The sequence below is a fragment of the Oryza sativa genome, chromosome 3 (genome assembly GCF_034140825.1).
Source record: "Oryza sativa Japonica Group chromosome 3, ASM3414082v1".
NCBI lineage: Eukaryota > Viridiplantae > Streptophyta > Magnoliopsida > Poales > Poaceae > Oryza > Oryza sativa.
Window position 1 is genome coordinate 4,207,017 of NC_089037.1, and position 13,878 is coordinate 4,220,894.

Below are 13,878 nucleotides of genomic sequence, written 5' to 3' on the forward strand. Positions count from 1 at the left end.
CGGCTTCGGTTACCTTTGCTTGCTGGGTTGGACACCGCGCGAGTTGCTCTAATGGGCCGTATGTAACCATGCTTGGATTGGGCTGATCATATGCTCGGGGATTAAGTTTACCTTATGTCCCTTAATTAGTTGTTGAGTTTGAAATTCGTCCCTGAACCGCCCGTCTCTCAACTTACACAACTGGGTCACATTTGGTTCCAAGACAATATTCATCATAGTTTTAGCTGATGTGGCGACTGAGATAGCGTGGGACCTATATGTCAGATTATTTCAATCTTAAAAAAAAATGATGAACCTCACATGTCAATGATAAACTCCCTCCTTCATTAGCTCAGCTTTGGAAATGAGGCCTTCTAGTGAAGCCTACTCAATGGGATGTGTTGTTCTTACCCTTGATTGTATGATGTAAATTCGAGTTAAGTTTGATTATTTCAACGAAATTATTTTTTTAAAGAAAACAAAACCATAGTAAACAAAAAGAACACAGGATTATGAAACAAGTAAAATGTAGAGGCTGTGAGGGCTACCTCAAATCCTACTAATTGAAGAAAAGCCACATGAGTGACTATTTGGATAAAGCACACGAAAACAGACACAAACTATAGAGAGATAGGCAGGGGGTTTTTTTTTCAAGACGTTAGGTATTATGTTAAATTTTTTCCCAAATACCTATGTATTTACTATTTCTTCGATGAAAGGGCCTTAGTGGAAAGCTTTCCATATGATTGAATTTCTTCAAAATTTTTAAAACCCTTTGTTCCAAAGGAGCCCGAGGTGTCTTTATTATTTATTAGGAAAAGAAAAACACTGTAATGACAAACCAGTCTACCTAACCTACCCCAGAAGGCCAGGAGAGTTGCAGCCTGCTGACAGCTCGCCAACAGGCTCCGCTCCGCCATCTAGGACCTTCTGGAAGATTCTGCGGTTCTGCCCATGGTGCCAAGGAAAGATATTTCTTTGGTTTCAAGGTCCTACTTAAATTTCAAGTGGCTGTCCATGTTCTCATAAATCTAATCAGACAAGTTGCAAGAGGGGCTCTATCAATGCAGCTCAACCTGATACATAAACACCAACGCAAGCTGCTTTCTTCTCCTGGCAAAGAAAAGAACACTTGTGATCACTGACAAACTGCCTTCTCCTTTTTGCACATAATTAATCCTCTCATGTTTTTGGAACATACCTCTCCAAAAAAATAAGGTTATATGCCATGTCACAGCACATCCATATGATTAATACAGTTATTATTAGAAATGGGAGTGTGTGGTTTCAATTATGAGTTATCATATTCAATTCTTAACATGTTTATAATTTCTTCTTAAAAAATGTTTGGAGGGATATCTCTTCCTTCAAATCTTTTTTTTAATACAGGGCTGATTTGGTTTGAGGTCTAAATTAGGCTTACCAATATTTGTCAATTTCAATAGTGTTTAGTGTCTATTTGGTTTGAAGACAAATTTTGGCATGCATAAGAAAATAGGCCGTTTCAATAGTGAACTTAGACTATTTTGGCTTCAATCCAAATATAACTTTACCTTACCAAAATTAGTCATGCCAAAATTTGGCATTGACAAAATTTGGTAAGGTCTATTTAGATCACAAACCAAACCAACCCACAGTTATTATCAGGTAATTTTGCCAAAGTGTCCAACGCGGCCGACGCATTAGCTCACGCTCTGATGAATAATTTAGGTAACAAAGCCGTCAAAAGGTGAGGAGATCCATCATGAGGAGCACAACGCGAATATGCCAGGAACACTATGCAAGAGCAGGGAAGAATCTGGGCATGATAAGATCGATCGAAAGCTACACAAAAAAAATGGTTTTTAATCCAGCGTGGTCCAGCTTCCTGATGGAAATGGCGCTATAAATTATTATCAGGTCAAGAACAAAAACATGTACGGGAAAGGCATTGTAAATTCGGGGTTGGATTAAAAAGTTCAGAAAAAGAAATAGTGGGAAATTTCGGCCGGCCATATCATGAATGAACTCCACCAAGTATACACTTGTGTAGTGCTTGACAAAGAAGCGATGATGATTGGTACTGCAACGAGTCGATCTCATGTCAGTAATTCGTGATAAATCACACTTGTAAGTTGTAACTGAACTAATTACAGTGGATTTGTGCAATTTACTTTAGTTGAAAGGTTTAAACTGTTTTCAGATTTTCGTAGACTTGATGAGCAGCAAATTGTAGAGCTACATATATGCCGACTAAACAGTGGCTTAGTACATCGTATTATTCATATCCGACAGTTTATCAACACTCAATTGCATGCATGTGCGTGTGATGGTGACTTCTTTGATTATGAGACCAAACCAAACCCCTCAAACACTCACTAAAATCACAGAATTTGATTCCTCGTGTCGGCTAAGTGACGATTTTTTAAAAACAAAATTATGGGGGGAGAAATCATGGAGCGTTGATTAGGGATGGTTTTGAGGTTCATTTTGGAGCATGTGAAGATCAGCATCACGACTGGGCTGATTATCGCTCCATCCAACCCCACCAAACCTTGGAAGATTTGGCATCTGTTCCAGCCAATCAGCGACCCTGGAATCAACATCAGACGCCCTTAAAAAATTTCAAGTTGCAATTAATGAACGGCGTTTCCAATCCATTGCAAGCTTGATCCTCATGTTTTTATAATAAAAAGGGTCATTCTTGAGTTCATTTTCATTTCAAGCAAAAGTTGACTTTGCTAGTTTAAACCTCTTTCTGTATTCAGGCTGAAGAAATGATAGAGGAACATGGCTCTGGTTTCCCCTGCAGGCCAACAGATAAGAACAAATCTTGCTTGAAATTGAATCACTAGTGTAGGATATATTTTTGTATTCTGTAACTTGCCTCGGTTTTCAGCCTTTCAGGTTGGTTTTGGTATTGGTCTTTTGCTTTGCTTCACTGCTCAAACACCTGCAAGTTGAATTTTTTGCACTAATGATATTCTGTATGGTGAAAAACTTATTATATATCCAACCTGCACCTAACTGTATAATTGGGCAAAGGTTCTACTCGTGCGATGTGATGTGAAAAATGTGCAAAATACAGCGTAAAAGCTCGTAAAAGGTGAGAATATATAGCTAGTGTTAAGATGCTCCAGCTAGAGCAGCTTGCTTCTGAGTCACATTATGCTTGAATTTGACAGAGCTCCAACAATTATGTCTCAGAGTCCAACCAAAACCAAGAAACTGTACAATGTGCTCAGTTCTTTTATGCTTCCTATCTTAGCCGAAATGGACAGAATCTTTGATCTCCCAATGCTCTTGTCATGGCAAGCATAAGCATAACACAAAGATGAAAAAAAAATGTCAAAATTGGATTGAGCAGCATGAACAGAGAAAAATGGAATTCTTTTTTCCACCTTAGCTCTCAATCTCTCATTGTCCTCCAGAATGTTGTTTCCCATTCCTTCACAGTTACACAAAGCTGGAGAACTTGCAGGATTTTGCGTACAAATTGAGCACGTAATTATTGCGAGCTAAATATAATCAAGCTAGGAAAATTAAGCAGCAATTAAGGTAGAGAGATTCAAATTAAAAGAGAAAGAGGCTAGGACTAGCTATAGCTAGCGCCATGGGAGAGCAACAGATCTTCGATCTGTCGTCTCAGGCGTCATGGAACTCCAGCACCACCACGGCCTTGGCCTTCTCCTTCCTGCCGCCCTCGCCGGCGCCGCGGAGCAGCCGCCGCACCGCCGCGATGAGCCGCTCCGCCGCGGCGGGGGACCTGCAGCCGAGCGCGCGGCAGAAGGCGGCGTGCCTCGCGATCGCCGCCTCCACCTCCACCACCACCGACCCGTCGTCCCCGGCGCCGCCCCCGGCAGCGGCGAGCTCCTCCCCCACCGCCTCGCCGCACAGGCCGCACAGCCACCGCCCGCCGTACCGCGCCCGCACGCCCGCCGCGTACGTCGGCGTGCACTCCTCCCTCAGCCCGCAGCACGCGCACTCCGCCCATTCCACCTCCACCACCGCCGCCACCACAACGCCCGGATTAACCTCCTGCCCAGCCGCCGCCGCCGCCGCCGCCGACATATCCCAAAAAAACTTCCGATCGATCCCTATATCCAGCGAAAGAAGCTGCAACCCGTAGAACACACCACCAGATGATCGGATCGGATATACCGCCGGTGCTATTCGCCGGCGGCGAGGAGGAGAGGTGGCTCGTCCATGGATGAGGAGGAGGAGGTGGTGGTGGTGGTTCTTGGGCAAGCGAGGCCCGGTTGGTGCAGCGGCTGGTAGTGCGAGGCGCGCGCGTCTTTTGTATGCGACGAGGAGGAGGAGGAGGAGGAGCAATGCGTGCGAGTGTGGGCAACAATGGCGGGAGAGGAGGTGGTGGGGTGGGGCCCACGAGCAAATTAATCATTGAGGTTGGGATTTTCATCTTTGATTAATGGTTTGATGTGGTAAGCTTGACACTTTGGCTTTTGCTGAGCTGGCAGTGACTCAGTGACTCGCCCAGTGAGCTGCCAGTGACGTCGACGTTGTAGTGATGGCACGATCTTGATCTTGCGAGCTTTGTGATTGTGTTTAGCTAAGCAGATCGGTTTGTGGTTTTAAAACAACCGCTAATTCCACGGGTTTAAGTGAGCTACTACTCGTACTACTTGCTAGCTGGAAAAGGGCTCAAAATTGTGGGCTGCAGCTGCAAGGATGTTACGAACAGCAGTATTACTGTTGTAAGAGTACTGGAGTACTATGTTGTTTCGAACTGTTTATAACTGTTGTACTATCACCAATTTGCAGCATTATCATTCGTCATATGATATCGAAATTATGCGTTCTGGATTTTACTGCGTGTGGTGCCATGTCAGGGGATACAATCATACAAGCTGGCAACTGATGCCAGCAATGCGAACAGGGTACTCCAGTACAGAGTCATGCACAGCTTGGACAGCTTTTGCTTAAACTTGCTCTTTTGGACAGCTCGCTTACTGCTCTCATTATGCGGTCCCAACCCAAAATTTTTTACCCTGCCACATCGAACGTTTGAATAACTTCGTGAAATATTAAATATAGATTAAAAAATAATTAATTACACAGATTACGACTAATTTGCTAGACGAATCTTTTAAGCTTAATTGCTCTATGATTTGACAATGTGATGCCACAGTAAACATTTTCTAATAACGGATTAATTAGGTTTAATAATTCATCCCGCTGTTTACTGACGGATTCTGTAATTAGTTTTTTAATTATTGTCCAAACACTCCATACACATCAAAACGACGCTCTATATAATAATAATATGACATACCAAAGCTTTACGGCATGATCTGAACACCGTATCGTGCTCGTGATGCTTTCTGAAGTGGAGTACTCTACTAGCTTTTGGATGCCTTTGCCACGCTAAAAAACTGCAGATTACGGCGCGTCCAATCGAAATTCGCCAGGTAATGTGAACCGCGCTATGGTCGCTTTTTGTGCGTGTGTGAGGTGTCCGAAGTACTAAGAGCTGCAAAGTCAGTTTAACTGCTTCTGTACTAGCGGCAAATTTCCAATTTGCCAATTCGATTGTGTTTGTCCAGAATTGGTTGCTAACAATTTCCGGTGACTCTACCGGTCAGAAACAATTTACTGGTAATTCTCTGAAGTTTCTGAAGTCTGAACCATCTCTTTTCGGACGGGGACACTTTCTGTTCAGGAAAGCTCTGTCTCTTTTTTCCTGGCTTCAGGACATTTACATCAACAAAAACAACTTGATCCACAATCTCGATTTTTACCGAGTTTTCGCATCCCCTCCTGAATTGAATGGTTCTAGAACAAAATAATGTGATCCAATGAAGAATAGATGCGCCAGCAATATCTTAGTGCATCCACAATGATTATCTATAAGCTCTCTACAAGAGATCTATGTCAGTATATTTTCTTATTTGGAAGAGATTAAATGAAGAGAGAGAACAAAACTATCTACTAACCTGGAGATAGTCTATAGAGAAAAACGAGGCAATGAATTAGAGAGCTATAGATACCCATGTAGACATACTATTGAGATGGTTTACTATTAATCTAGTTTATTGCTGAGATATACATGTTTTATAGAGAGCACCTTACTTTACCATTGCGGGTGCTCTTATGCCTACCCTTTATTAAGACAGGCATGAACAGAAGGCCAGCCAATAGAAATCTGAGTTGCCAGTTGCCACACAGATGTTGGCAAGCTCATACAGGTGGTTCTCAGCCTCTGATTGTTGCCAAACCCCTGGTTCAGAATTCAGAGTTCATCAGAGCCTCAGAAATGGTAAACCTTCGGAGTTCAGATGGACCTCAACAAAACAATACTAGGTTGTTCTGTCGCCAAATTGTTCTGTAAATTCTACACATACTTGTCGTAAATTTGCGTGCTGATTGACCATGATGCTGCAGCAAATCTGCAAATGCAAGTGTAACCAAAGAGCGTATAGGTTGTTCTGTACTTTTCTGATAAGAAATCGCATCTGAAAGGAGAAGGAAATAATTAAAAAAAAAAACAGTTTGGCTGTTTGTTTGTCCTCACCTAGAGAGACGCACCGAGGACCACAAAATCCCATGCAACCAAAGAATCATTCGCCACAAAGTATTCGCTCCTCCACCTCGCACCCTCGAACAGCGCGCACGATGCTAACCCGAACACAAAAAAAAAAAATCACAAAAGTACAACACCTACCATGACATGTGGGTCCCACTACACGTGGGGCCCCACGGATCAGTCGCACGGCTCACGTACAGGCCGGTACAGCGCCCCCGCGCGGGCCCCAGCGCATAGACAGGTGGGGCCCACGGCTTCCCTCACGGGACAAACAAACACGCCACAGGAGTCGCCATTTCACGTGCGGGCCCCACATGTCAGCCGCCGCGGGGTTCGGTTTGGCTCCAGAGGTAGTACGCTTTAGCCGGGGCGACCGACGGCCGGATGCGCGCGCAGGGGCCGATCGGACGGCCGGGAGGCGCCCGTGGGATCCTATCGCGTCCACGAATAATATAAGGCTACGAGTCAACACAGCGAACAAGAAGTGATAGAGAGAGCGAGCTAAAAAAAATCGCCGCAGAAAAGGAGAGAAGAGAAAAAAAACTTTGGGCGAGAGGAGAGGAGGAGGAGGAGGAGGAAGAAGGCGCAGGTGAGATCTCCGATCCTTCTAGAAGCTTCTGGAATCGCGCGGTCCAGGTAGAATTATACACTTGAGGGGGCTGATGCGTGGTGGTGCGCCGCCGGAGTGGTAGGTGGCGGTCGGGGGGAGTGGGAGCTTCTAGAAGGGCGTGTCGTACGTGTGCGAGTGGGTTGGGAGTCCTCTGGATTTATCGGTTCGTCGATCTCGCGGGAGGTGAGGGCGCCGATGGTTCTAGATCGCTGTAGATGATTTGTCGATGCATTGAATTGGGCTTTGGTGCGCTTGGTCTGCGCGCATGGGGGTTTTTGTGGATTGATTTTGATAAGAGTTGCTGAATTTAGCTAGTTTTTGCGGTTGATTTCGTTGGGCTCCAAGTTGCCAAATGCTGCTTACGCATCGCTCTAGGTGGTTTTTCGTTGGATCAAACTGGTATTTTGGTGGTTAGATTCGGGGCGTGTGAGTGGTCACCATTTTTGGACTAACGAGGTCTCCCCAATTCAGTAATTTATGTTCTTACTGCTTAGTGTTACTGTTACGTTCGATTGACTTCTTCATGGAAGGACTGTACAAGCTCGATCAATATCGTTCGGATGTGGCTTGAGTGTGAAAACTAATGCCTTGTGTCTTTTTTAGCTTAGTAGTAGATGTCTCTGGATGCATGCGTTGGTGGATAATAGTTTGATGGGGTCATCTCCGCGTTGGATAGCAATTAAGGTTACTGTTTTTTTTTTGGCTATTCTTCTGTCAGTTCTGTTGATTACAACAGTTTTTAGCTATTTTGCTTGAGTCATCGTCTGTTGACAGTGATGACAGTAATGTGGTTCTCTTGCAACGATGATGAACTTATAATGGGCACTCTTTTTCTTTCTCAAAGATTGTTCCATGATAAAGGAAAGTACATACTTTTAGCTATGCCATGCTTAAAGTCACCAGTATTTTTCCATTTATCGGATACCCCATGTAACAATGCTACAATTAGTTGTCGTGATCTATGTTTTTGGGCTGAAATGTAAGCTGGAAACCCCAGTGTGACTCTTTAAAACCTGCTTTCAGAAAAGCAGGGCCATCTGGCTTATCATCTAAAAGAAACAATGCTACAATTAGTAGCTTTTGCCCATAGTTGGATCTCCCATAAGACAATGCTTTTTGCTCTGGTACTTTTTGCATTCAAAAGTATCAAATGGACAGACATTCAGTTTATTTCGTCTTGAATGCATCTTGACCGACAAGGGATGATCAGAGATGGCCAGCTTGGCGACTGTAGTTTCTGTCTGTAGGCAACTGATTTGTTTTTGCGTCTTCTCAAGTGCAATCCTGGTGTGTCAACTTATTTGTGTTCTGATGTGAACTTCTAAGATTAATTTGCAGGTTTCCGTCTCCATTTTTAGCTGGCAGAAAAATGGGAAAGAGTTTATTTCTGTGTGACTTGGGGCTTACTTTTACATGTCCAATTCTCTTTCTTGCATTCTCTTTTGGTATGTTTGACTTGCAGCTTATAGGATGGATATTTTCTTTAACTTGCAATAGACTGATAGTATGATTCTGATAATCACGTGCAGTCTTCATGGCCATATATAAATGTTCAATATCTTGATTCTTCCATACCATATGGGATTTCCAATTTGTCTGATGTATTCACCATTTATCAACTTGAACTATGTAATAAGAACTTTAGAGCATATATTTTGCACCGAATGCAATCCACCATTCATCTAGTTGGATAATTCAACAGGTTCTATGCCAAACCAGACTTAAAAATGTTATGGTCCTGTTTTTTCTTCAATATCATTGGGGATAAGTTGAGTTCCACATAAATGTAGTTGTTAGGTTTCTTTGAATCTTTGTTTCTAGCAAAACCATCAGCTGTTTCTAGGAATCTAAGACTGCCTTGCACAATTCTATATGATAGGAATAGGAAGAATATCTCCAGCAAGACTTTCATCTGCTTATCATCAGTATGTCCATCGAAGAGAGAACATTAAGTTTGATAAACAAGACCACTGCGTTAAATCCAAATGCACAAGAATTTGTACCTTCATCCCTCAGATCTATCAATGATGTTTCAAATAGATCAGACACATCCAGGATTTCTGTATCAGGATCCTCCAAAGACACTATTGCAGATCAACAAGATCCTGTTATACCAAGTAACCCTGATGAAGAAGCACATCGGTACTGGCAAGAACAGCTTCCAGATGATATTACCCCTGATTTCAAAGTTCTGGGACAAGATGAGATGCCTGGACCTGATAATATTTCACTCACTGGCTTGTCAATAAATGATAGCATTGGTGCTTCACTATTTTCTCCAAACCAGACATCGAATTTGCAACACCGTGCTTCTCCTTTTATTAGGGACACTCTGAGCACACGATCAAAGATCGAGTTTCCTAGCCCAACTTATGTAGAAGAACAGTCAAGAGCTACTATTATGAGTCCAACTGCAAGCGCTATGAGTCCAACTGCGGCTCCGTGGGTAAAAACAGTAAGAAATGGTGTGCAATACAATGCAAACAGAAGGGATGCCAGCCATTACAATGGAGATTCTAGCATTGGTATAGTGTTGATTTCATGGGTGTAATTTTATTCACTGAAGGTAGTAGTATGAACCCTAACCTTTAGAATTTTCAGGAGCTCCAGTGCAAAACCTTACTGATGCATACTTCGGAAGCAGGCGCAGCTTTAGCTCAACTATGGATATCATGAGTCAGCTGGAGGTCTGTTTTTCTTCTGATATTCATCTCAATTTTAAATCTACCAATTTTTTCTCTCTCCAACTGTGCCTTGGGGCTTGGACAGTTGAACTACATATGAATCATAACTGGCATGCTCATCATATATTACAGAAAATTTCATAACAAGCAAAATGCTTCATAGTTCTTTTGTTTTTTTTTTAAAAAAAAACCATCAAACTACTTTCACTATATGGTTTTACATCAACTCCAGACAAGTTGTAACCTGAGCAAAGATGTCTGACAAAACAATACTTTGAACATTTGGCAATAGTCCTTGATTGAATGAATGCTAGACTATTGAGTGGATCTTGCTTCCTGTCACCCAATTCATACAAGTATACAGCATTATAACACTTTTTAGTTCCAGATTATTAACATTGTAGTATGATACTGATCTATAAATAATGAGACCCCATTTAATGATCCACCGATATGTTTTTCTTCAATCAACTGAAGTTTGCACGTTCAATACTGAATATTCCATGTCATTTTTGGCATCTGGGCTGTATTATTGTTTTTTTACTCTTTATAATCAGGAACATATGTTCAGTTTGATTTTTAAACTGGTGGCACTCTGTAATGACCTCATGTGTTTGTCCGAGACTTAATGAATGAAATAGATATTTGAAATTTGTGACTTTGAAGTATATTTGTTTGAGTCAATCTGATGTTAATATAAGGAAAAGCTTGGTGGACTTCTAGTGACTGAAAACTATTTGAACCCACTGATTCTCCTAATCTACAACCTATTAATTATTTCTTCTCATAAAAGTCACTCAGGCAACTGATTTAGAACATTATATTGTTGTTGGACAGCTTAAACTGTCCATGCTAATTATGATTCTACTGGGGCTGTTTACTTTCTTGCCAAAATTAACCCTACCAAATTTTGGCAAAGCAAGGTAACAATTCAACATTGACATAAATTGCCTCAACTACCAAAGTTGGTAATTCTAGAATCTTCCTCACAAAAACTTGGCAAAGGTAGCAAACCAAATACAACTTTTACACATCTCAACCAATTTGGTAAGGTTGATTTTGAGATTGAAGTGAACAGCCCTGAAATGGCATTATGTTCTCAAAATTATCACTTGCATTCAACTTTGAATACGACTATAGTCTAGAAACTAGGTGGGATTCTATATGTAGATGACTATGATGAGCGAGGATTATTTCTTGAGCCCATTCATTATAGAAACTGATATAACAACAATGCCACTGTTGGTTCTCTGTTTTAGATACCACATAGAAGTGGTTGAATCATCAACATAGTGTCCGAGACTTAATCAGTCTCATTCATTCTGGATCAGATTAGTCTCTTAGCGAAACTCCCCTACTTTTTTACTATAAGTTCAAGAAATATTTGCTTGGAAATACCATGTCGCGGCCATGTCTGTTGACGATTTTCTTCCATTTGGCCATGCTTGATGGGAATGACTAAGATATGATTACATGCATGATGTCTGCTTCAAGCATTTATTTAATATTATCATATGTTCATTAGCAGAATAAAGTTGATGGACGATTCAATCAGAATCTGAGGTCACTGTCGTTTGGACATTCAAGTCCTCCATCACCAGCATCATATGGTCAAAATGGTCTTGCAAACTATAACAAAGAAGCTTTTGGTCTGGCAAACAATACATATAGATCCCACTCAGCTGTACTCGCAGATGATATACTTTCCCCTTCAGCTGGTCGGGAACATATTTCTCTGGATGCTCCTAGGGGGAGGTACAATACAACTAATTTGCCTGTTTCTGGTCTTGGTTCAAGCAGAGGCTCTCAGTTCATGGCAAGCTCATTCAATGGCAATCATGACATAGTCTCAAACAACACCCTGCAAAATATAGCTGGAGTTCAAACAGGACCTGCTTGGCTTGAAGCTGATACTGCAGGTAGTGTTGAATTATAATGCATGTTTTTTCATGGACCTATCACAGCATACATGCCTATTTACCTTATGGTTGAACTTGTCTGTGATGACAGCAAACATGTTTTTGGAATCAAAGGATGAAGCTCATGATTTTGCAAGCCTACGGCATGCGCTTCTGGAACAGGTGCATATGCTCTACTTTTCGATACTAAATTATTGTTACATATTTTAAAACCAAATTATTGTGCATGTGAGCATGTTGTTAAATAAATATTGACAGTATTATTATTCTATTTTAATGGGACTAAGGTTGTAAGTATCGACAATATTAGTAATCATCAAGCCCTAAAAAGTTGTAATTGAGTTACATGGTTGGTAACATAAAAATACTAGCAAGAAAACTACTTCATATCTTGTCAATGTGACAAAAAAGTGCTCTGTATCAAATATTTCACAGAATGAGTTCTTTTGGTGATGTGGTAGGCTTATATGTTATATGACTAGTTTTCAAATCCAATTTGGTATGACTTTTTTTTTTTTTTGGGGGGGGGGTGATGGTGGCACAAGATTATTCATTGGATTTTATTGACAATACATGAATATTAGATATGGTTTTGGAATTGTTGTTTATAGTACTCAAATATTATGCCTCAGGAAGATACCTTGAATTATGTAAACAACTTACTTTTTCTTGGTTCTTTTAATGTATTCGCTCACAGTCCGCTGCTATGCATTCAAACTTTTGACAGGATAGGCAGGTTCTTTTAACTGGTGCCAATCCTTTAGCAAAGGAACTAAACATCAAGGAGCTTTACAATTTGCAAAGCAGACTAGCTCAGGAAAAGGCTAGAGATGTATATCGCCAAAGGTTAGACGCTAATCTCATTGACATCATCACCTATTAATAGAATTATCGTTTATATAAATTCTTACTCCCTCCATTCCACAAACCTAGGACTGGATATGACATATCTTAGTTCAGATTCATTGTACTAGGATATGTCACATCCAGTCCTAGGTTTGTTTTTTGTGGGATGGAGGGAGTATATGTTGATATAATGTGTATCATGAGACATCAACACACCTGCTCATGAAAATGATTCTGATTGCATTTGTCAATCCTTTTCAATGAGAGAATTTAAAACAATGCATACACTTGCATTTTTTGCCTTGTTGAGAACTTGTATTACTATTTGGACTTTCGAATAACACTAGGACATGAAAATTACCTAGATAATGTCATAACAGGTCGTACAGGTAGCATGAATTCAGGTTACTACTAAGAGGTTTTTAATTCTGATTCAACAATAACTAGCCAGGCCTTTGCACTACTAGTGTAATATATTATTTCCTTTTGAACTACTAAGGTAGGTTTGCATACCGAGCAAGTTGCTTGAGTTTGCAAGCGTGCACTCCTTGTCTGAATACGGTGTAGTAGTTCCTACAACATGCTCTATCTGTTTAAGATTCTATCTTTCTGTTTCTTACCATATGATGAAAGTTCTAATCCATTCCATGGCTTTACCAGATTTCAAATGCCAGAATTTCAAGGCCTGGTTCAGGAGCAAAATACCCCAATTGACCTGTGTGGTCTTCACGTAAGCGAGGCGATACACGCCCTGAACTATGAGCTCAACAACCGGCGGAAGATTGCTCGATCCACAGGCCGTCGTCTCCAGGTGATCATAATATCAAGCACACGTACTCCGGCGAGGCTGACCGCCGCCGTCGAGCAGTACCTCCTGGAGCACGGCATTCAGTATACGCAGGCACAGCCGGGCCTTTTCCGTGTCCTGTTACAGTGAAGTAACAGGATGGTAGGCTCATCATGTTTGTGTACACCTTTGAAAGAAGAAGAAAAAAAAGAGGAGGAACAAAAAAGAATTGACCCCTGTACTACTGTATATGGCAGAGATGAGTAGTACTAGCAGAATAGAAATTTGAAATAGCTGTTGTAATATTCGTATAGCAAGGCTTTTTTTTTTGTCAGCAAAAAACGTTGTAAAATTTGCGGAATTAGGCGATATGTTCTTTCAATGTGGCGTCCCTAGCTGCTCGTTCCAATCTAACACGCATGCGATGCAGGATGCTATTTGGACTGGAATCAGCTGATTTGCGTGCAGATTTGCGAAAGTAATACATGACGCGACACACCATGATTGAATCTTCGTTTAAAATCAAAATG

At 41.4% G+C, this 13,878-nt stretch overlaps 2 protein-coding genes across 13 annotated transcripts; one reads left to right on the forward strand and one right to left on the reverse strand.

Moving 5' to 3' along the window:
* Positions 1 to 3,293: 3,293 nt before the first annotated feature.
* On the reverse strand, positions 3,294 to 4,227 carry LOC4331826 (uncharacterized). Its single transcript, XM_015776693.3, has one exon. The coding sequence runs from the start codon at positions 4,027 to 4,029 to the stop codon at positions 3,604 to 3,606; it is 426 nt and encodes a 141-aa protein (XP_015632179.1). The 5' UTR covers positions 4,030 to 4,227; the 3' UTR covers positions 3,294 to 3,603.
* A 2,761-nt stretch (positions 4,228 to 6,988) lies between these two features.
* Positions 6,989 to 13,730, forward strand: LOC4331827 (polyadenylate-binding protein-interacting protein 7). Of its 12 annotated transcripts, none has more exons than XM_066308366.1 (9): positions 6,989 to 7,091; positions 7,716 to 7,796; positions 8,451 to 8,557; positions 8,992 to 9,637; positions 9,714 to 9,799; positions 11,325 to 11,715; positions 11,807 to 11,877; positions 12,443 to 12,561; positions 13,222 to 13,730. In XM_066308366.1, the coding sequence occupies exons 4-9, from the start codon at positions 9,040 to 9,042 to the stop codon at positions 13,496 to 13,498; spliced, it is 1,542 nt and encodes a 513-aa protein (XP_066164463.1). In that variant the 5' UTR covers positions 6,989 to 7,091; positions 7,716 to 7,796; positions 8,451 to 8,557; positions 8,992 to 9,039; the 3' UTR covers positions 13,499 to 13,730. The 12 variants fall into 12 exon arrangements, with proteins under 12 accessions (XP_066164463.1, XP_066164465.1, XP_066164460.1 ...); XM_066308368.1 differs by having other exon boundaries at positions 7,721 to 7,796; XM_066308369.1 differs by lacking the exon at positions 6,989 to 7,091 and adding an exon at positions 7,174 to 7,295.
* Positions 13,731 to 13,878: the final 148 nt, after the last annotated feature.